At 34.2% G+C, this 25,131-nt stretch overlaps 1 protein-coding gene across 43 annotated transcripts in view; it reads right to left on the reverse strand.

Moving 5' to 3' along the window:
* Positions 1-25,131, reverse strand: part of RPS6KA6 (ribosomal protein S6 kinase A6) — a 194,351-nt gene that overhangs the window by 53,838 nt on the left and 115,382 nt on the right. For 31 of the 43 annotated variants that reach the window (XR_015158371.1, XM_086386201.1, XM_086386219.1 and 28 more), the window contains 8 exons: positions 23,527-23,629; positions 22,654-22,784; positions 21,676-21,798; positions 21,027-21,116; positions 19,777-19,935; positions 17,299-17,460; positions 11,555-11,631; positions 9,065-9,182 (listed from right to left, as the gene is read on the reverse strand). Coding sequence is in view for 36 of the 43 variants with exons in the window: in XM_086386201.1 (XP_086242327.1) it covers positions 9,065-9,182; positions 11,555-11,631; positions 17,299-17,460; positions 19,777-19,935; positions 21,027-21,116; positions 21,676-21,798; positions 22,654-22,784; positions 23,527-23,629 (963 nt within the window). In the remaining 7 variants the exon portion in view is untranslated. Of the gene's footprint in view, positions 1-9,064; positions 9,183-11,554; positions 11,632-13,257; positions 13,440-17,298; positions 17,461-17,849; positions 17,985-19,776; positions 19,936-21,026; positions 21,117-21,675; positions 21,799-22,653; positions 22,785-23,526; positions 23,630-25,131 lie in introns of those variants that run through there. The other 12 variants (XR_015158377.1, XR_015158376.1, XR_015158372.1 and 9 more) reach the window with 6 other exon arrangements.

A 25,131-nucleotide genomic window follows, 5' to 3' on the forward strand; every position in this document is an offset into this window, starting at 1 on the left:
AAAGGTCCATCTAGTCAAGGCTATGGTTTTTCCAATCGTCATGTATGGATGTGAGAGTTGGACTGTGAAGAAAGCTGAGCACCAAAGAATTGATGCTTTTGAACTGTGGTGTTGGAGAAGACTCTTGAGAGTCCCTTGGAATGCAAGGAGATTCAACAAGTCCATTCTAAAGGAGATCAGTCCTGGGTGTTCACTGGAAGTACTAATGCTAAAGCTGAAACTCCAGTCCTTTGGCCACCTCATGTGAAGAGTTGACTCACTGGATAAGACTCTGATGCTGGAAGAGACTGGGGGCAGGAGGAGAAAGGGACGACAGAGGATGAGATGGCTGGATGGCAACAGTGACTCAATGGACATGATTTTGAGTAAACTCCCGAAGTTGCTGATGGACAGGAAGCTTGGTGTGCTGCGATTCATGGGGTCACAAAGAGTCAGACATGACTGAGCGACTGAACTGAACTGAACTGAGGTGCAACTGATAAAAATTTGTATATGCTTTAAGAATAACTTAACACTACAAAAACCACCTATATAATGAGTAGTCAACGTCTGTGCTAAAGACGATATGATGTGTAAAAATACACTAAATGCAGAAATAAAATTTATTTGGCTTTATGTATTTTTCCTCAGTAGATTTACATTTTGTTTTTGGTTAACACTGAAACTGGTTTATATTCCTTGATCACATATAAATTGATAAGAGAGAAATGTATCCTAGAAATATGGTAAAAAATTCAGCCTTTGTCCTCTTCTTCAATTTGCAAATGTATGTGAGTTGACTTAAAAATAAATACTGTGATTTAAAAACAAATACTGTAGGGCAGTCCTAAGATGGTGGAGGAATAAGACGGGGAGACCACTTTCTCCCCAACAAATTCATCAAAAGAACATTTGAATGCTGAGAAAATTCCAGAAAACAACTTCTGAATGCCTGCAGAGGACATCAGGCACCCAGAAAAGCAGCCCATTTTCTTTGAAAGGAGGTAGAAAATAATATAAAAGACAAAAAGAGAGACAAAAGATGTAGGGGTGGAGCTCCGTGCCAGGAAGGGAGTCTTAAAAAAGAGAGAAGTTTCCAAACACCAAGAAACACTCACTGCCAAGTCTGTTGCGAGCCTTGGAATGACAGAGGGCAACATAACTGGGAGGAAAAATAAATAAATAATTAAAACCTACAGATCATGTGCCCAAGGGTAACTCCCCCAGTGGAGAAGCAGCGTAGATACCTACATTCGCCACTAGCAAGCCAGGGCTGGGCAGGGAGGCACGGGTTGCATTGCTTAGAGTAAGGACCAGGCCTGAATAGCCCGAGGGCAATCTAAGGGAACTAACTTGGGATAGCAAACCAGACTGTGGGATAACTACCACGAGAACAGCCCTAACCTGAGACACTGCCAGGCCTGCTCACAGAACAAAGGACTGAGCAGAGCCAGCAAGCTGCAGACCAGTCCATCCCCCTCCAGTGACAGGCAGAGAGGGCAGTCAGAGCCAGAAGGGGGCAATCGTGGCCCCAGAGAGGCATTATCTACCAAAATGCAAGCAGGCTTCTTTGCTAATCAAGACTTCTTAGGATTCTGGACAGTCAATATCTGCCTGAGAAGGTGCACCAGTTGTATACCCAGAAAACCGAGTTGCAGGGACGGGGGACGTGATAAGTCGCAGGGACTGCGCTCACCAAACACCTGGTCACCGGAGCTGCTCGGACCTGGGAAGGCCACAAAATGCAGGCCTAACCGAGTCTGCACCTCTGAGAACTACCCGAGTACCTGAACCTGAGCGGCTTAGACCTGGGAAGTGCATACAACCCAGGGTCGGCCTCAGACAGTTCCCAGGAGAGCAACCTAGAGCCTAAGCAGTGTAGACTGGGATAGCACACACGCCATGAGTGGGGGCAAACCTAGTGTGGCTGAGACACTGCGAGCATATGCCAGTGTTATTTGTTTGCAGCGTCCCTCCCTCCCCACAGCATGACTGAAACAGTGAGCCTAAAAAAGTGTCCACCACTGCCCCCTTGTGCCAGGGTGGAAATTAGACACTGAAGAGACCAGCAAACAGAAGAAGCTAAAACAGAGGGAACCTCCTTGGAAGTGACAGGTGCAATACATTAAAACCCTGTAGTTAGTACCGACTACATAGGAAGGGGCCTATAGATCTTGAGAAATATAAACTGGATCAAGGAACTATCTGAAAATGAACTGACCCCACACTGCCCACAACACCACCAGAGAAAGTCCTAGATACATTTTTACTATTTTTACTATCATTCTTTAATTAAAAAAAAATTTTTAATTTTAAGTCCTCTATTACTTCTTTAATTTTCATTTTTATAACCTACTATTACTTTGCAAAAAAAACAACAAAAAATAGAGAGACACTATTTTTTAAAGCAAACTTTATATATATATATACATATATATATATATTTTATAATTTTGTGACTTTTTTTTTCTTTTTCTTTAATATTGTATTTTTGAAAATCCAACCTCTACTCTAGATTTTTAATCTTTGGTTTTTGGTATTTATGATCAATTTTGTACTTTTAAGAACCCACTTTTCAATACCCATTTTTACTTGGCCGCAAGATTACTGGCTTGACCGCTCTCTCCCCCTTTGGACTCTCCTTTTTCTCCACCAGGTCGCCTCTATCTCCTCCCTCCCCCTTCTCTTCTCTATCCAAATCTGTGAATCTCTTTGTGTGTTCCAGACGGTGGAGAACACTTAGGGAACTGATTACTGGCTGGATCTGTCTCTCTCCTTTTGATTCCCCCCTTTATCCTCCTGGCCACCTCTGTCTCCTTCCTCCCTCTTCTCTGTATATTGCCATGAACATCTCTGAGTGGTCCAGACTGTGGAGGGCGCATAAGGAAGTGATTCCTGGCTAGCTTGCTCTCTTCTCTTTTGATTCCACCTCATCTCATCCTAATCACCTCTATCTCCCTCCTCCTTCTTCTCTTCTCCATGTAACTCTGTGAATCTATCTGGGTGTCTCCACTGTGGAGAAACGCTTCATCTTTAACCTAAATGTTTTATCAATGGAGCTGTATAGATGAAAAAGTCTTGAGGCTACTGTAAAAATAAGACGGAAAACCAGAGCAGGAGGCTTAAGTCCAAATCCTAAGAACACCAGAGAACTCCTGACTCCAGGGAACATTAATCAATAGGAGCTAATCAAACACCTCCATACCTACACTGAAACCAAGCACCACCCAAGGGCCAACAAATTCCAGAGCAAGACATACCACACAAATTCTCCAGCAACACAGGAACATAGCCCTGAGCTTCAATATACATGCTGCCCAAAGTCACTCCAAATCCACTGACATCTCATAACTCAGTACTGGACACTTCATTGCACTCCAGAGAGAAGAAATCCAGCTCCACCCACCAGAACACAGACACAAGCTTCCCTAACCAGGAGACCTTGACAAGCCGCCAGTACAACCCCACCCACACCCAGGAAACTCCACAATAAAGAGAACTCCACAAACTGCCAGAATACAAAAAGGCCACCCCAAACACAGCAATATAAACAAGATGAAGAGACAGAGGAATACCCAGCAGGTAAAGGAACAGGATAAATGCCCACTAAACCAAACAAAAGAGGAAGAGATAGGGAATCTACCTGATAATTCCAAATAATGCTAGTGAAAAAGATCCAAAATCTTGAAAACAAAATGGACTCACAGATAAATAGCCTGGAGACAAGGACTGAGAAGATGCAAAAAAGGTTTAACAAGGACCTAGGAGAAATAAAAAAGAGTCAATATATAATGAATAATACAATAAATGATATCAAAACACTCTGTTTTCAGAGTGTAGAATAATGGAGGCAGAAGATAGGATTAGTGAAGTAGAAGATAGAATGGTAGAAATAAATCAATCAGAGAGGAAAAAAGAAAAATGAATTAAAAGAAATGAGGACAATTTCAGAGACCTCTGGGACAATGTTAAATGCCACAACATTCAAATCATAGGAGTCTCAAAAGAAGAAGACAAAAAGAAAGACCATGAGAAAATACCTTAGGAGATAATAGTTGAAAACTTCCCTAAAATGGGGAAGGAAATAATCAGCCAAGTCCAAGAAACCCAGAGAATCCCAAATAGGAAAAACCTAAGGAAAAACACCCCAAGACACATATTAATCAAATTAACAAAGATCAAACACAAAGAAAAATATTAAAAGCAGCAAGGGAAAAACAACAAATAACACACAAGGGGATTCCCATAAGGATAACAGCTGATCATTCAACAGAAACTCTTCAGGCCAGGAAGGAATGGCAAGACACACTTAAAGTGATGAAAGAAAATAACCTACAGCCCAGACTACTGTACCCAGCAAGGATCTATTTCAAATATGAAGGAGAAATCAAAAGCTTTACAGACAAGCAAAAGCTAAGAGAATTCAGCACCACCAAACCAGTTCTCCAACAAATGCTAAAGGATCTTCTCTAGACAGGAAACACAGAAAGGATGCATAAACTAGAACCCAAAACAAAAAAGTAAATGGCAACAGGATCATACTTATCAATAATTACCTTAAACGTAAATGGGTTGAATGCCCCAACCAAAAGACAAAGCCTGGCTGAATGGATACAGAAACAATACCCCTATATATGTTGTCTACAAGAATACCTACCTCAAAACAAGGGACACATACAGAATGAAAGTGAAAGGTTGGAAAAAGATATTCCATGCAAATAGAGACCAAAAGAAAGCAGGAGTAGCAATACTCATATCAGATGAGTATTTAAAACAAAGGCTGTGAAAAGAGACAAAGAAGGACACTACACAGTGATCAAAGGATCAATCCAAGAAGAAGATATAACAATTATAAATATATATGCACCCAACATAGGAGCACCGTGATATGTAAGACAAATGCTAACAAGTATGAAAGGGGAAATTAACAATGACACAATAATAGGGGGAGACTTTAATACCCCACTTACACCTATGGATAGATCAACTAAACAGAAAATTAACAAGGAAACACAAGTTTTAAATGATACAATACACCAATTAGACCTAATTGATATCTACAGGACATTTTACCCCAAAACAATGAATTTCACCTTTTTCTCAAGTGCACACGGAACATTCTCCAGGATAGATCACATCCTGGGCCATAAATCTAGCCTTGGTAAATTCAAAAAAAATGAAATAATTCCAAGCATCTTTTCTGACCACAAGCAGTAAGATTAGATCTCAATTGCAGGAGAAAAGCTATTAAAAATTCCAACATATGGAGGCTGAACAACACGCTGCTGAATTATCAACAAATCACAGAAGAAATCAAAAAATAAATCAAAACATACATAGAAACGAATGAAAATGAAAACACTACAACCCAAAACTGTGGGACACTGTAAAAGCAGTGATAAGGGGAAGGTTCATAGAAATACAGGCATACCTCAAGAAAAAAGTGAAATAAATAACTTAACTCTACACCTAAAACAACTAGAAAAGGAAGAAATGAAGAACCCCAGGGTTAGTAGAAGTAAAGAAATATTAAAAATTAGGGCACATGATATTATACATGTTTCAATGCCATTCTCCCAAATCATCCTACCCTCACCCTCTCCCAGAGTCCAAAAGACTGTTCTATACATTTGTGTCTCTTTTGCTGTCTTGCATACAGGGTTATTGTTACCATCTTTCTAAATTCCATATATAAGTGTTAGGGAACACATGTACACCCATGGTGTATTCATGTTGATGTATGGCAAAACCAATACAACACTGTAAAGTAATTAGCCTCCAATTAAAATAAATACATTAAAAAAATTAGGGCAGAAATAAATGCAAAAGAAACAAAAGAGACCATAGCAAAAATCAACAAAACCAAAAGTGGTTCTTTGAGAGGATAAATAAAATTGACAAAATATTAGCCAGACTCATCAAGGAAAAGGGAGAAAAATCAAATCAATAAAATTAGAAATGAAAATGGAGAGATCACAACAGACAACACAGAAATACAAAGGATCATAAGAGACTACTATCAGCAATTATATGCCAATAAAATGGACAACTTGGAAGAAATGGACCAATTCTTAGAAAAGTACAACTTTCCAAAACTGAACCAGGAAGAAATGGAAAATCTCAACAGACCCATCATAAGCACAGAAATTGAAACTGTAATTAGAAATCTTCCAGCAAACAAAAGCCCAGGTCCAGATGCATTCACAGTTGAATTCTACCAAAAATTTAGAGAAGAGTTAACACCTATCCTACTCAAACTCTTCCAGAAAATTGCAGAGGAAGGTAAACTTCCAAACTCATTCTCTGAGGTCACCATCACCCAATACCAAAACCTGAAAAAGATGCCATACCAAAAAAAAAAAAAAGGAAAGAAAACTACAGGCCAATATCACTGATGAACATAGATGCAAAAATCCTTAACAAAATACTAGCAATCAGAATCCAACAACACATTAAAAAGATCATACATCATGACCAACTGGGCTTTATCCCAGGGATGCAAGGATTCTTCAATATCTGCAAATCAATCAATGTAATACACCACATTAACAAATTGAAAAATAAAACACATATGATTAATTCAATAGATGCAGAGAAAGCCTTTGACAAAATTCAACATCCAGTTATGATAAAAACTGTTCAGAAAGCAGGAATAGAAGGAACATACCTCAACGTAATAAAAGCTATATATGACAAACCCACAGCAAACATTATCCTCAATGGTGAAAAATTGAAAGTATTTCCCCTAAAGTCAGGAACAAGATAAGAGTGCCCACTCTGACTACTACTATTCAACATAGTTTTAGAAGTTTTGGCCACAGAAATGAGCAGAAAAAGAAATAAAAGGAATCCAGATTGGAAATGAAAAAGTAAAAGTCTGTTTGCAGATGATATGATCCTCTACATAGAAAACCCTATAGGCTCTACCAGAAAATTACTAGAGCTAATCTATGACTATAGTAAAGTTGCAGGATATAAAATCAACACACAAAATCCCTTGCATTCCTATACACTAAAAATGAGAAAATAGAAAGAGAAATTAAGGAAACAATTCCATTCACCATTGTAACAAAAAGAATAAAAAACTGAGGAATATATCAACCTAAGTAAACAAAAGACCTATATATAGAAAACTATAAAACACTCAGGAAAGAAATCAAAGATGATAAAATAGATGGAGAAATATATCATATTCATGGATCGGAAGAATCAATACAGTGAAAATGAGTATACTACCCAAAGCAATCTATAGATTCCACGCAATCCCTATTAAGCTACCAACGGTATTTTTCACAGAGCTAGAAGAAATAATTTCACAATTTGTATGGAAATACAAAAAAATCTCGAATAGCCTAAGCAATGTTGAGAAAGAAGAATGGACCTGGAGGAATCAACCTGCCTGACTTCAGGCTCTACTACAAAGCCACAGTCATCAAGACAGTATGGTACTGGCACAAAGACAGAAATATAGATGAGTGGGACAAAATAGAAAGCCCAGAGATAAATCCATGCACCTAAGGACACCTTATCTTTGACAAAGGAGGCAAGAATATACAATGGAGAAAAGACAATCTCTTTAACAAGTGGTGCTCGGAAAACTGGTCAACCACTTGTAAAAGAATGAAACTAGAACACTTTCTAACACTATACACAAAAATAAACTCAAAATGGATTAAAGATCTAAACATAAGACCAGAAATTATATAACTCCTAGAGGAGAACATAGGCAAAACACTCTCCGACATAAATCATAGCAGGATCCTCTATGACCCACCTCCCAGAATATTGGAAATAAAAGCAAAAATTAATAAATGGGAGCTAATTAAAATTGAAAGCTTCTGCACAACAAAGAAAACTATAAGCAAGGTGAAAAGACAGCCTTCAGAATGGGAGAGAATAATAGCAAATGAAGCAACTGACAACAAATTAATCTCAAAAATATACAAGCAACTCCTGCAGCTCAATTCCAGAAAAATAAACGACCCCATCAAAAAACGGGCCAAAGAACTAAATAGACATTTCTCCAAAGAAGACATACAGATGGCTAACAAACACATGAAAAGATGCTCAATATCACTCATTATCAGAGAAATGCAAATCAAAACCACAATGAGGTACCATTTCACTCCAGTCAGAATGGCTGCTATCCAAAAGTCTACAAGTAATAAATGCTGGAGAGGGTGTAGAGGAAGGGGATCCCTCCTATACTGTTGGTGGGAATGCAAACTAGTACAGCCACTATGGAGAACAGTGTGGAGATTCCTTAAAAAACTGGAAATAGAACTGCCTTATGACCCAGCAATCCCACTGCTGGGCATACACACTGAGGAAACCAGAAGGGAAAGAGACACGTGTACCCCAATGTTCATCGCAGCACTGTTTATAATAGCCAGGACATGGAAGCAACCTAGATGTCCATCAGCAGATGAATGGATAAGAAAGCTTTGGTACATATACACAATGGAGTATTACTCAGCCATTAAAAAGAATACATTTTAATCCGTTCTAATGAGGTGGATGAAACTGGAGCCTGTTATACAGAGTGAAGTAAGCCAGAAAGAAAAACACCAATACAGTATATTAATGCATATATATGGAATTTAGAAAGACAGTCACAATAACCCTGTATGCGTGACAGCAAAAGAGACACAGATGTATAGAACAGTCTTTTGGACTCTGTGGGAGAGGGAGAGGGTGGAACGTTTTGGGAGAATGGCATTGAAACATGTATAATATCATATGTGAAACGAATCACCCGTCCAGGTTCAATGTATGATACAGGATGCTTGCGGCTGGTCCACTGGGATGACCCAGAGTGATGATATGGGGAGAGAGGTGGGAGGCAGGGTTCAGGATGGGGAACATGTGTACACCCATGGTGGATTCATGTTGATGTATGGCAAAACCAATAAAGTATTGTAAAGTAATTAGCCTCCAATTAAAATAAATAAATTTATATTAAAAAAAAAAACAAATACTGGCATAAAACACCATCTGATACTCTACAAATGCAGACTAGGCTATAAACTTAAAAGATTTTGGCAATTAACAGTTCAACAAAACAAAACATATTTATAATTTATACCTTTGCTCCATCTGAAATACTGTCCCAGTTTCCACCACTCAAAGAGAACTTTCCATTGCCTATACGCAGCAGTATCTCTTCAGGAGTATCATTGGGCCCATTAGCAAAGGGAGTGTAGCTATTAATAAAAAAGATTCAAATATACATGAAGGCCTAACCTACATATTAAATCTAATTGAAAATGATGAGTATAGAACTACAAGCATATATTTACTATAGAAAATTAAGACTATCACCTAAAATTTCCCTTTACTGTTCATATAAAATTTTACCTTCCAAACAATGAACTTAATGATTTATATAATGAAATGAAAAGTCTTGCCTACATCAATCTTTTTTTACCTTTGATCTGTGAATCAGTGTAAAATAAAGGTAGTTGTATGTAATAATACATTCTGAAAATCAACACAAATTTTTATTCACAGGCATAAGTTAGGAAACCAAATATACCTATTATGAAGAAAGTAATTTTATACATTTATCGAATAGGCTCAAATTTATCAATATTATCAGTGAAAACAAAGTAACAATATTTTTAACTAATGTCTATGAAAAACTGGTTAAATATATCAATATAATAGAAAAATCCTTTATAGCCATTAAAATTATTACATGGATCAACAGTAACAGATAGGAAAACAAATACACTGTATGAAGTTAAAGTGGTTTAGAACATTATTACAGAATGACAAAAAGTGGTCACTTTTGTACCATTTTAACAAATGGTACCATTTTAATGGTACCTTTTTAAAAATGGTATTCAGATTTGGGAATAGATTTATGGCTAAAAAGTATGAGAAAGATGCCGTAATATGTTAATTCCCTCATAGTTGATATAACACTAAACACACATACCTATGCACATACACACAAAATGCTTTGTTTAGTCATAAAGTAAGTATTTGAAAGTACCTGCTGCTGCTAAGTCGCTTCAGTCATGTCTGACTCTGTGCAACCCCATAGACGGCAGCCTACCATGCTTCCCGTCCCTGGGATTCTCCAAGCAAGAACACTGGAGTGGGTTGCCGTTTCCTTCTCCAATGCATGAAAGTGAAAAGTGAAAGTGAAGTCGCTCAGTCGTGTCTGACTCTTAGCGACCCCATGGACTACAGCCCACCAGGCTCCTCCGTTCATGGGATTTTCCAGGCAAGAGTACTGGAGTGGGGTGCCATTGCCTTCTCCGTTTGAAAGTACCTATCTGGAAGTGATATCCAATGGTTTGAAACCAATACTGCTGACTGCTGTTCACATGCAAACATTAGCTACTCTTAACTTTTAGCACTTGCTGTGGTCTACAACTAAATATTTTGCACATATTTAAAAGTACATGAAATGTACTGACATATATGATTACGGTCAATCCAATAAATAACTTGGAGTCACTATTTTCATAACTTATCTTTATAAATCTCCTGCTATGGCAAGCATATTTAATTATCAGTTTAGTTCAGTTCAGTCACTCAGTTGTGTCCGACTCTTTGTGACCCCATGGACCACAGCACGCCAGGCCTCCCTGTCCATTACCAACTCCCGGAGTTCACCCAAACTCATGTGCATCGAGTCGGTGATGCCATCCAACCATCTTCTCCTCTGTCATTCCCTTCTCCTCCTGCCCTCAATCTTTATATTTAATTATACTAAATGCCTTTTTAAAGCTGGAGAAGGAAATGGCAACCCACTTCAGTATTTTTGCCTGGAAAACTCCATGCACCAAGTAGCCTGGTGGGCTAAAGTTCAAGGGGTCTCAAAGAGTCGGCCACAACAGAGCACATCAGCACAGCCTTTTTAAAAAAGTCATACCTAAGGACATTTCGATTACGTTAAAATTCTTCAAATTCTATTATGCATTAGACTTTGCTAAACCTAGCCTTTATCTACAGTTATAAATGTTTACTTCTAAATAAAAGTGCTACTTATTATTAAGAATAAAATAGCACTTGTATTATTTATAAACTAACAGTATTCAACATAATCCAATGGCTACATTTTTTAGTATTTCTTTATTCTTTTAACACATCTGCATGTGTTTCTGTATTTTAATATTCTGCTACTATTTTATGTAGGTTTGTTATAAAGCTCAATCACACTGAATCTCTACTGCCAAGAGAACCAAAATTCAAGTACTTAAAAAAAAATAACATCAGCAAGTTCAGTGGATAAGCACCTGTTGAACTGTGAAATGATTTTATACTAAGGTAAACATTTTGAAAATGTAATACACTTAAACATAATTCTTATCAAAATAAGAATATATGCTTTATTTTTAGAAGTTTTAGTCCCAGTTGAACAACCTTTTAATTATGTGTTTAAATAATGCCTCATTAAACACCTTATGTTTTTGTAAATTTTATAAGTATACAATATATAATATTTTAGAATACTGATAGCATTTTCCTTAAGGTAATTTTCATCTGTCCTCTTTCTAGACGAAAATACACAAGTGAAATTCAAATAATGATGTGAATTAATTTGAATATATAAATTTCTTACCCAGCCAACATTGTATAAAAAAGGACTCCCAGACTCCAAATATCACAAGCAGCATCATAGCCTTGTTGCATAAGAACCTAAGAAAGGAAATACTCATTATCTGGTACTACTCAGTATAACTCAGTTTTGTCATCTAAAAAAAAGTTGTGTTTCTAATAATCTCACAAATGCTCACAATTTAAAAACTTAGCTCATTTTAATATTTTCAAAATTAATTAACTTAAAGGCAAAGTTTTCTGCAATTAACAAACATTCAATAAGTGACTATTAATAAGGTAATTAAGCAATATGAATGATACAAAAAAAATCCTTTTTTAAGATATGATCCCTGACCTCAATGAACCTTCACTCCACCTCAGGAAAATCAGACATATCAAAATTTAAAACAACATGTACAGAGTGCTTCATATATTACACGGAATATTGAATTTTATTTTATTTTATTTTTTCAGAATATTGAATTTTAACCCTGAAACTGATTCTATGAGATAGATATTATTTCCATTTTGAAGATGAGAAATCTGGGGCAAATGTTAAGTAATTTGCCTGCTATCACAAACCTAATGAGTGGTGGAGCACTTACTCTAGAGCCTGTGCCTTTAACATCTATGATAATTGCTTCTCTACTGCACAGGAGATGCTAAGATCATATATAATCTTATGAAAGCAAGATGAATTTATATTTTACAAAAAAGACTCAGGTTTTTAAAAATTAGTATATTTCTGGATCAGAAACACACATTTGATAAATTCTGAATGGTTTCATTAATTTTGATATCATAATTTAGGTAGCTCTTTTTTCTCTTGAGGCTAGCGTTAAATAAATATGTTAAATAAATAACATATTCATTATATATTCATGTGAATTTTCCCTGTGAATTTAATAGCTAGTCTGAGGTGAAATGAGCTCTTTTTATTAAATTTAGAAAAACAAACCCACTGATAAAGCCTTTGTAAATAGAAGCAAAATAGAAACATTATTAACGCATTAATACTGGGGACTGCATAATCACCAGAATGGACATTTCATTTATAAAAGTCTAAACATATTAATACTTGGCTATGACAATGGCAAAATATGAATAATAAATATCTACCTTAAAATTCAGGGTATATATTTATTATAATTTCTATATTTATATATAAAAATATATAAATTCATTTAATATAAATTTATATATTTATAAAATTTATGTACTTTATTAAATGTTATATATTAAATTAAATTTGTATATTTTATATATTAAACTAAATTTATATATTTGTAAAATTTATATATTTTATTAAATTTTATATATTAAATTATATTAAAATTTATATATTTTATTGAATTTTATATATTTATAAATTTATATATAAATTAAAATTTGTACATTTATATATTCATAAAATTTATATTTTGTTAAATTTTATATATTTATAAATTTATATATAAATTAAAATTTATACATTTCTAAAATTTATATATTTTATTAAATTTTATATATCTATAAATTTATTATAATTTATATATACTTATATTTATAATGTTTTTTCCATAGTCAAAGTATATAAGAACACACATATGTACAAACTTGAGAAGCTGAAGAGGTTATCAAAATACCTATATAACTGGCTAAAATAAGTAACACAAGTGGAGACTACAAAGGCCCTAATAAATAATAAGGTAGAGCTAAAACAATTCACATCATGATAAGTCTAACCTGGCATCCTCTAGTGAAACATAAACCTCTCTTGCTTTATTCCCCTTCTGTCTTTCCCCTTCTCATGACTTCTCGCAGTTCTGGGCATCACCATGTTTTCTCTGGTTCCCTTAGGACAGTATTTTTGAAGGTTCCCAGATGATCCAGTGCACAACCAAGATTGAGGGACTGCTTAGGAACTTCTTGTACAGGCAAGGTTTAAATAGTGAGTCAGAAATAGGTATTGCATATCCATAACCTTCCAAGTTAATGAGAAGAAAGGCACTAGAGGTGTCATATTGCTTAATGTAATTAGGGCCAACCATGAAAAACCTGTTTCAGTTTTACCATACACAAACCCAGTTTGTCTGACTAAAGAAGGGGTAGTCTACTTTTGTTCTAGAGCAGGTCTCAAAGTCCTATAATAATAAGAATATACAGCCATAAAAGAAACAAGACATTGTGGCAGGATGAATCAAAGTGCTACGTTGCTTCAGTCCTGTCCGACTCTGTGCAGCCCTATGGACCATAGCCCACCAGGCTCCTCTGTCCACTAGATTATCCAGGGAAGAATACTGGAGTGGGTTGCCATGCCCTTCTCCAGGGGACCTTCCCAACCCAGGGTTTGAACCCGGATCTCTTATGCTTCCGGCATTGGCAGGCAGGTTCTTTACCACTAGAGCCACCTGGGAAGCCCAAGAATGAAAGAGTACCCTGTAAAAAGTTACGTGTTTCACACCTTATTTGCATAAAGTTAAATACAAAGAAGACAGAAGTCAGAATTAAAGTAGTTACTGACGTAACCTTCTCTCTCATTTGGCTTCCCAAATGAGCAAAATGTAAGAGATTCTCATTTCCTTTGCTCTGAAGTTCAAATTAATTCATATTTGTAGCAAAATACATGAAAGCCCAAAGCCAGAGCAGGGCAGAGTAATTTCACATTGACTTTTTTTTTTTTTTTTTTGGCTGTGCTGGGTCTTGGTTGCAGCATGTGGGATCTTCATTGCAGCATGCAGGCTTTTGGTTGCAGCATGAGGGATCTAATTCCCTGACCATGCCTCCTGCATTGGGGAGCATGGAGCCTTAACCACTGGACCACCAGGGAAATCCCTCACATTTACTTATGTAAAAGAATTGCAGACACAGCATCCATCCAATGTATTGTAAATTCCTTTAGTTCAGGATCATTCTTAGACCTCAGTAGGCATTAAATATTGGTTGAATATTAAGATAGATTTGCTTTTTAAAAAAGAATAAAATATTTTTGAGATATATTAATTTTTGTGAAATAGCCATAATAGAAAAGTACATCTATTAAGTAAGTCTTAGAAGGTGACTAAATTGATACATATCAAAAAAGGAATGAATTATTCCTTACTTATTGTTAAGCTGAAATTGTACTCCTAATTTGTTTCTCTTTTAGCAAGTAAGGGCTTTTTATGCACTGTGATGAAATAATGAATTTATATTCTCATAAATGCTATTATTGAACTTCCCACATGGATCAGTAGTAAAGAATCCACCTGTCAATGCAGAAGGCGCAGAAGACGAAAGTTCAATCCCTGAGTCAGGAAGATCCCCTGGAGGATAAAACGGTAACTCACTCCAGTATTCTTGTATGGGAAATCCCATGGAGCCTGTCTGGCTACAGTCCATGGGGCCACAAGGAGTTGGACATGACTGAGAAACTGCACACACATGCACAAATGTTATTATTTATTCAAATATCTACATGGACACTTGAATCTTTCTGATTCTAGTTTAAAAGATAACACATTTCATACAATTCACTAATAATTTTTGAAAGAGTCTGAAATTGAAGAAACAAATCTTACCCCAAACCTCTGTTTTATATTTATAACCATTAATAAATATGCATTCATTGCTGGCAGAGACCTCAGACTTGATAATAAAACTTTTCAAAGCATTTTGAAAATAAAAGTAATATCCTAGCCAAAGGTAGTTCAGACATTAGAGGCATTAGTTACAGAGAAGTGGTCTCTACTTGCCTACCTGAAAACCTTCACTATTACAATGCTGAAAGTGTCCAACTACAATGGAAGTCTACTAGGATAAAAAGCATCAGTGAGCTATATCCTACTCTGCAGATTTGCACTAACTTGAAAATGTTTATCTAACCATTAATCTAAACATAGACATGTATATTTTTCATTTTACTGTCTGTTTTTAAGATCTTTATTTGGGACACATTCATTCTTAACCTTTTCCAGGGAAAAGTACCCATTATACCAAGGAATCTAGGTCCACAAGATTAAGTGAATATTAAAAAAATCAGCTATTAAAATGGTTACTCTATAATCTACTGTTGTGTCTACTGCATAAATATACTATAACATTTATGACTATATATTCTATATTTTATAGAAGAGCCTTATCCTCAATATTCTATATTTGTATTCTATAAAAATATTAAAATGTCCTAGAAAAGCTAATTTTTTAAATGTCTAAGTTATATCCCTTACACCTGAGGGCCTTACAATAACCCCTTCTTGGATCATGCATGCATATCAATTTTCTATGAATATACTTAAAATGTAGATTAAAGCACATCCTCTGGACACATATAATTTCTTATAGGGCAAATCTTATTAAAACCCTATAAAGCAGGTGTTATATTTCTTCCTCAACATTAACATCTTAAAGGAAGATTAAATACATTTTAACATGGGGATTTCTCATTATTAGAAAGTTACTTTCCCACTTTCTACATTTTTATTTTCATCACTAGAAATATTATTTTTATAATAGCTATATTGAATATAGACTTATTGATATTTAAATATAAGAAATATGTTTATGTTTTTATAGAAATATAAACAGTATAAAAATATTTTATATCTTATGTGCAATATTTTCCAGAAGAGCTAGTATTTAGTGTAAAAAAAATTAAAATATGCACATGAGGTAAGAATTCATCCTCAAATTATTTTATTCTTCCTCTGACTTGAAAAATTCTATTTTTCAAATCTGAGGATATCTGTGTACTTGGATTTATGTTAAACATATGATAATTCATGAGTGAGCATTGTTTGTAACATTTAAGAATAATTCTTGACTTTTACGAACAAAACTTATAAAGAATCTATATAACCAATGCCATCCCTGATTCATTTTTTAATCAATTATTCTTTTATTGTGGTGGGAACTGTTACCATCAAAGCTTCCATCCCCATTATCAGAACTGACAAGACTGCTGGAGCTTGTGAAATGTTAAACATGCACCCCTTGCCTTCCTCAGCATCATCTTTCTGGACTCTACTCTTTAAGATCTACATATGAAAGTTATCTGCCAAGAAAAACCTCACTGTTTATAAAAATCCCCATAAAGCTGTTTTCTTCACGAATTAGAAGATCTTACAATCAGGGATGGCACTGCCTGTGTTATGTATAATTCTAAACAATATAAATCACCTCATGTTCAGCACAAACCAAAATATCTGAAAACCTATCCTGACTTTGTGAATGCTGGGTCTTAAAAAAATCATTTAAGTGCTTTGAGTCTCAGTGTCCTCATTTAGAATATTTAATATGTTGAAGGTAGAGTTACCTCTACTCTCTGGCCAGTTCTAAAACGGTATGATTCTGAAACCATTATAAAAGCCAACAGAATAGAACAATGTGATTATTATATTCAGGTTGGTTGCAGATGCTAGTTATTAGTCTAAATATTTATATTGAGCATAATCAGAATTCAATGATTTAAAGAGCTTTATAGTTGGGAAAGGGCTTCTCTGGTGGCTCAGACAGTAAAGAAGCTGCCTGCAACACAGGAAACTTGGGTTAGATCCCTGGGTTGGGAAGATACCCTGGAGGAGGAAATAGCAACCCACTCCAGTACTCCTGCCTGCAGAATTCCATGGACAGAGGAGCCTAGCGGGCTACAGTACATGGGGTCACAGAGTTGGACACAACTGAGTGATTAACACAAAGGACAAGATCACTTGGCTTTTACTACCTACCATAAAGCTGACATAAAAGACACCAAATGCAGTCAACTAAAGGAAAAGAATAAAAGGCAAATACTAAAGTTTTAAAGAATACCTCAGGTGCTACAAAGTTTGCAGTATAGCATGGAGTTAACAGAAGTCCATTCTCTCCTCGAAGTTGTTTTGCAAACCCAAAATCACAGATCCTAATGGAGTCTGCATTGGCTGATTCATCCATGTATAAAATATTACTAGGTTTAAGATCACGATGAACAACCTTGAACATTTAAAAAAAAAAAAAAAGGATGACATTTCTATAGCTAACTATCTAAGTTAATATATTTCCAGGAAATGAAACTGTCTCAATCATGAAATTTTGAAAATGACACTTTCTCCAACCTTGATAGCCTTGACAACCTGAAGTATATAGGTGAATTATCCCTATCAGATAGATGTGCCAGTTTTTATCAGGCCACCAGTTTTTTTAGTCATTTTCATTCTCAAAGCTGAATTCTCAATTACACTTGTAGACATATTGAACTAAGACCCTTTTCAAACCTCCTCACTATGGTAACCAAATATGAAACCTGAGTTAAAAGAAAAAAAAAAAAAAACTACCTTGAAGATACTGGAGAATGAGCAAAAGGAGATAACATTCTGGTGGGGAGTACATACTTGGCTGAAGGAGGGAGTTGCATGAGTAGGTTCCAATATCTGTGGCTTTTAACAGAAAGCTAAGTACAGTTCCTATGGCACACAGTGGTAGTGAAGGGATGCAGAAAAGCCCATGATCTTTCTGGCCTGGAACACCAGAAAAGAAATACTGGGAAAGCGTGAATGCTGAGTGGAGGAATACAGTAAGGGAAAGAGCCAAAATGGATAAAGGAAGCTCAAATGACAAAAGATCTAAACAGAAACCACAGCTGCTGCTGAAAAAGCAGAGCTTTCAGTGCAAACCTTAAGAAAATTACCCACTGAAAACAAAAGAAAACTAAAATAATCATTGGAGAAAAAAATAACAGAATATAACAAATCTCCACAAGTTAAAATTCAAAATTTTACAGTACACAAATTTGTACAGTACACAATCCAAAATTTTCTGGTATATGAAGAACACTCTTCTAAAAAAAGGATACAGTTTCAAGAAAAAAGAACATCTATCCCAACTTCAAGATAAACTGTGTTAGGCTTAACAGCAAGTGTCTTAAAGTGCCTATTATTATATGTGATATGATAGGTATGCTAGCTAATGCTATGATGATAATCATATTGTAGTATATACATATCTCAAATCAACATGTATACCTTAAATTTACACAATGTTATACGTCAGTTATAGCTCAACAAAATGTACTGTTCAAAACTGAGAAGACTAAATACTAAAAATTTAAAAAATAAAGTCACTATTATAATTATCTTCAATAAAGTAAAACAAAACATGCTTTCAATGCATGAAAAGTGAGCAGAAAAATAGAAACAATAAGAATTAAATAAAAAGCTAGACATACATAAATAAAATATTCCAAAATTCTTCATGTGGTGATTTTTCTACTGATACTATCCACTTCATTTAATTTAATCCTATATTTAATCAGCTGTTTACTACATTAAAAGCTCTTTCGAGACAAGGATCAAGACTTAAACTCATGGTTGAATCTGCAACACCTTTTGCATTGTCTGGCATGTAGAAATGCTCAATAAATTTGTCATTAATTTATTTAATTGATGCATTAATTTATTTCTAAAATAAAAGATGCTTATCATTTTCTTCTTGAAAATTATGGCCATCCTTTATTTTAGAGAATGTTGATAAAGACAATCAAATAATTAAATTATTACAGAACTATTATACAATTTATATTTCAAAGTGTTGAAAATGTATTCTATAAAGCCATAGTGAAAAATGAATACTGGCCCATGTAGAATGTTCACTAAGCCAATTCTGAGTTGCTCATTTTTTTTAGTTTATATTAAGTGGGTATGTGTCCACTACTACAACTGATTCAAACTTAAAATTTTAAATTCTTTGTGACTTTGTTTCCTTGGGTAGCTATATATATAATAGAATTGACCTTTTTTGGTAATCCAATTAATTTGTTTTATGAAAATATAGGAAACAAAATAACAGACCTGCCCTTTCAATAGAAATTTTAATGTATTAATACTTCAAGTGTTTAGAATCAAAATTTCTTACTGTATTGGGGAAGGGGTTGCTAACAATCAAAATAAACAGTTCTGCCAGAACTTTATGTGCTAGCCATAGTATAATTTGCTAATTTGTCTGTGTTTCACTTTCAAGTCTGATGAGGTTTAATAAATTAAAAGTCAAGGTTAGATATTTATATAATTCAAACCACTTTAAAATTAATATGCTATTAAATTGGTGCTAACAGGTAGAGAGAATAAAATTTATAATAAGGTATTACCCAATTTCCTAAACTTATAACCTTCACTACATAATGAATTTTATTAGGCTATTCCATATAAAAATATGTGATAGAAAAAGTAATTCATTTTAGGTATCATTTTCTATATATAATTTTATGAAGATATAAGTCCCAGACTTAAAAGGAAGAATATAACTACAACTTACTCCTTGACAATGAAGATAGTCAACTGTCTTAGTTATTATAAACAGTACATCACTAGCTTCCCGTTCTGAAAAACATTTTTGTTTCAGAATACGGTCAAGTAGCTCTCCTCCTTTCATCAAATCCGTAACAAGGTAAACATATCTACCATCATCATAAACCTAAAAAAAGAACATATTTTTAAAATGTTATTATTTAATTCTGAAAAGTGTTCAATTATATTTACTTTGATTTTCGAATGAACCTCTAGTGTTAAAAATACACTATTCCTTTAGTATTAATATAGTACAGACCCTACTGAAGATTAAACTGGCTAAACAGACTCAACACCATTCTGTGAGACCATGTGAAACACATAATTTTATTAACTTTTGAAGATATCTGTTATACTTCATCAAGGAGTATAAGTGGAAAAATAGAACTCTGTGACTCTCAAACAGCACCTATGACATTTCTGACTATATTATAGCCACTTTCTTTCCTTAATAATAGTAAGCTTCCTTCTGGCAGTAAGTATGTTGTTTTTTAATATCCTCCTCACATTCTACTATCTGACCTGGCAACTTAAATATTTGTTGAATTCAAATGTTGTATCAAGGAGAACAAATAAATATGTATACCCTTTTACTCAAGGCACGTGATATCTACGTCTACACACATAAACACATACATGTAGACATATATCTATCTATATACACACATAACATATATTTATATATATATATGTATAAAGTACTATTTAAGGATTACAAGTAAAAATGTATATCATATTATCTGAAACAAACTGATCAAGGAGATGGTTTGTCAGTATTCAGTAACATCTATTAATATGAGTTCACTTTAAAAAAAACTACAGAATAATATTTCACACAAGCAACAATCCACAGTGCTACAGCCAACTGCTGTACAATCAAGGAAATAAAATCTCCAAGAATTTGGCACATTCCTAATCTCTTCTATCTTGTATATTTGTAGTACTAGAGAATAAGTGCTGCTGGTGATGTTGTCAACTAGTTAACCAGTTAGAATATATTCAAGTAATCATGACACTCTCATTTGCCAACCATCATAGTTCCTTTCTGATATTCTACAAGGAGGGTAAGAGTGCAGAATCATAGGGATAAAAGAACTGAAGTGGCAAATTTAAGAGTCTTAATATTTTATGGCATGAAAGTAAAGATACCATGGATATGGAAAGTTCAAAGTCATAACTTCATTAGCTTAGCAGATACATAGATTTTTAAATACCTACATCCTTTAAAGTGATAATGTTGGGGTGTTGTCCATAGCGCATTAAAATTTCAATTTCTTCTGAAGGGTCTCTCTTAATTTTGTCAATGATCTAAGAAACAAGAAAAATCACAGAGGAAAATTATTTTCTTTGTCTAAAAATGAATGACATGATTTCAACTTGGTTGTATTTTCAAGCAACAAATAAAACTCAAGAGTGATGTTTACCTCACATTATTTTAATATTTAAAAATTTCCTATAACTGAAACTTAATTAAAAAACAACATAGTACTTTTCTCAACATTATATTCCATCTAACTGAAAATATACTAACTGATAATTTGATCGAAATATGACAGTAATTGTCACAATTGCTCAATCTTAGCATACTGTGTTACAATAAAATTATTCAAAAGCAAGACATTCAAAAAACATATTGCTTCTCCTAAATAACATCTTTTTTACTGAACAAAGTAAAGTGTTGGTAAGAAATTCAAAATGAAATTATTAAGTCAAGAGTTTTACTTCATCATTTTATCTTTGCTTTCTCCATTTGCTCCACTGAAAAACTGTCAGTTGGCAATTTAACTCACACTTCACATAATTACAATTACATATTAATTTAACTTAATATGTCAAGCAAAAAAAATGTTAGCCTCAGAGACAATACCTTCACTGCAAATTCCATGTTGGTAGTGGTGTGTATGCATCGCTTGCAAACAGAATAGGAGCCAACACCAATATCCTCTTTCAATTCATACACTTCACCAAACTGTGCAGCATTTCCATTTACCTGTTTTTGTTAAAAAGTAAAATACAAAACAATATGGTTTCACATTTTTTGTCTTTTCTCCTAAGTATATGTTCATCTTAAATCTTTAAAAAATCAAAAGTAAGTCTAGAGAAATTTTATCAGTATTTATAAATGGCTTACACAGGTTCTAGGTGATCTGAGCATACAGATTCCGAAGGCTTTCTATATCTCCAAAGCCAATATGATAAATCAACTAGCTAATGTATCACCCATTACATTTTCTTGCCAAAAGACATCACATAAATACATAATTAAAAATGGGAAAAACACCAATACAGTATACTAACGCATATATATGGAATTTAGAAAGATGGTAACAATAACCCTGTGTACGAGACAGCAAAAGAGACACTAATGTATAGAACAGTCTTATGGACTCTGTGGGAGAGGGAGAGGGAGGGAAGATTTGGGAGAATGGCACTGAAACGTGTAAAATATCATGTATGAAACGAGATACCAGTCCAGGTTCGATGCACGATACTGGATGCTTGGGGCTAGTGCACTGGGACGACCCAGAGGGATGGTATGGGGAGGGAGGAGGGAGGAGGGTTCAGGATGGGGAACACATGTATACCTGTGGCAGATTCATTATGGTATTGGCAAAACTAATACAATTATGTAAAGTTTAAAAATAAAATAAAATTAAAAAAAAAAAGAAATAGGAAAAAAAAAAAAAAAATAAAAGTTACTACTGTCTGCTTTCTTCCCAAAACATGGAAAGATCTTTAATTCATCATACATAGATAAATGAAGAAGTTAAAAATCACTGTAAATCAATCAGCAATAACAGAAGAAATAATTATCCCTAATCTGAATAATCTATGTGTAATTTACCTGAACAATTGGTAACACATTTGCACTTGTGATAGGAGTGATTTTATATTCTTCTGCAATAGAAGTTGCAACAAAGCTGAATCCTTTGAAGAGTTGATGAGCATTAGCACTGGCTGGCAAACCAGGAGAATCTAATGTCCAAATAATTAAATTTAATTAGAATTAACAGTTTTATGATATGAAATGCCAACATTTCTTTGAGTATAAAGGAAACCATTAAATGTTACCATCAGACATACTATATTATGTATTTGATTTATTGATTATTATCTGTTTCCCAATCAATGGACATGAGTTTGAGAAAGCTCCAGGAGATGGTGAAAGACAGGGAAGCCTGGCATGCTGCAATCCATGGGGTCACAGCGTCGAACATGACTGAGAGACTGAACAACAACAATAATACTAGTATGCAAGCTCCATGTAGATTATGATTTTTGTGTGTTCAGTTCACTTCTGCATCATCACTGCTTAGTATTTACACACTAGGTATTCAATATTTGTTGAATGTATATATGAAACAGATGTCAATAAAAATAAACCACATTAAATTCTGAACCATAAGAGTTAGAGAGAGATATCTCATATCTTACTTTCTACTCACATTCTCTAATGCATTATCATGTCAAAAACACTTTTATAAAAGAAAATGTTCACCTTTTGCTCTAGTCCCTGCTTCCCCAATGAACATTAACCATATAAAGCCTCTACCTGAAAGGTGTCCAAGCAATGTTAAATAGGATCTACACTTCTACACAGGGCAAACCACCCTTTACAAACTTATAATTCTGTCCGTTTTTCATCTAAGAAGCTAGTTTATTTTTTAACCATCTAAATGAATAAAAGCCCTGGTTTTCACACATAAACATGCATTACCTTTAGGTGTTTTTGCAGTAAATTCAGGATCAAAACAAAAAGCATCATCTGGTTTTCCAGAAGCAGGTTTGAAGGGAGGCTGGACTTCTCTTTTATATAATTTCTAGAAGAAATGGCAGAATGATACAAAAATTTATTAACACTTGAAAAATTATTAAAGCAGAATATGATATTCACAGTCCTTAACAGAAGACTCACAATTTCTTAAATGAAATTTCAACAAGTTTCAGATACCTATTAACCAAATTCTAAATTCTACCCTATTAACCAAATTCTGTATATCATCTAAATTTGAGAGATTATATACAGAATCAAATAAGACCAAGGAACACAGCAGCAAGCCATAGGTTGTATTCACAAGGAATAATGCTGTTCAGTTTTGGATTTCAAAAACTGACTTGGATTCTCACTGGTAAAATAACCATAAAGAATATCACATGTTACCAAGAAGAAATAACTAATGACATTCTAGGATTTCAAAATTAATAATTACTCTATCCTCAAGAAGTATGCATTATACCTGAAGTAACTTGCTTTCACATAAAAAATATGCATGTAAAAAGAATTCAAAAATTTAAACTTGTCTAACAATCTAACTTCCTAAAACTTATGTTTTTGAAAGACATATAAAATAGCTTACAATATATGCAAGTCTACTTTTTTATGGAAGCATAGTTTTTCAAAAGCTCACAGTCCCACAGTGAGGGAAAATAAATAGAAGATTATTGTAAACTAATTTTCATTTAGAGGCCATATATGACAAACCTATAGCAAACAACATTCCCAATGATGAAAAACTGAAAGCATTTCCTCTAAGATAAGGAATAAGACAAGGATGTCCACTCTCACCACTTTTATTCAATGTAGTTTTGAAGTCCTAGCTAAGGTAATCAGAGAAAAAAAATTAAGGAATCCAAATTGGAAAAGAAAAAGTACAATTGACACTGTTTGCAGATGATATGAAACTCTACACAGAAAATCTTTAAGAGGCCACCAGAAAAGTACTTGAGCTAATCAATGAATTTAGTAAACCTGCATGATACAAAATTAATGCACAGAAATCTCCTGCTATACACTAACAACAAAAGATCAGAAAGAGAAATTAAGGAAACAATACTATCTACCATTGAAACTATAATAATAAAATACCTAGGAATAAAAATACCTAATGAGAAAAAAGACCTGTACTCAGAAAACTGTAAGATGCTGATCAACAAATCAAAAATGATGCAAATAGATGGAGATATACATCATGTTTTTGGATTGGAGAAATCAATATTGTGAAAATAAATGTACTACCCTAAGTAATCTACAGATTCAATACAATCCCTATCAAACTACCAAGGGCATTTTTCACAGAATTAGAACAAAATATTTTATAATTGGTATGGAAACAAATAAATACCAAGTATTGATTATATTCTTTGCAGGCATATATGGAGAAGCTCTATACAGGCAGCAAAATTAAGACCGGGAGCTGACTGTGGCCTAGGTCATGAATTTCTTATTGCAAAATTCAGACTTAAATTGAAGAAAGTAGGGAAGACCACTATACCATGCAGGTATGACCTAAATCAAATCTCTTATACAGTGGAAGTGACAAGT

This window comes from Bos grunniens, chromosome X (assembly GCF_055505025.1).
Source record: "Bos grunniens cultivar Pamir isolate PY7600 chromosome X, Bosgru_T2T1.0, whole genome shotgun sequence".
Lineage (NCBI taxonomy): Eukaryota > Metazoa > Chordata > Mammalia > Artiodactyla > Bovidae > Bos > Bos grunniens.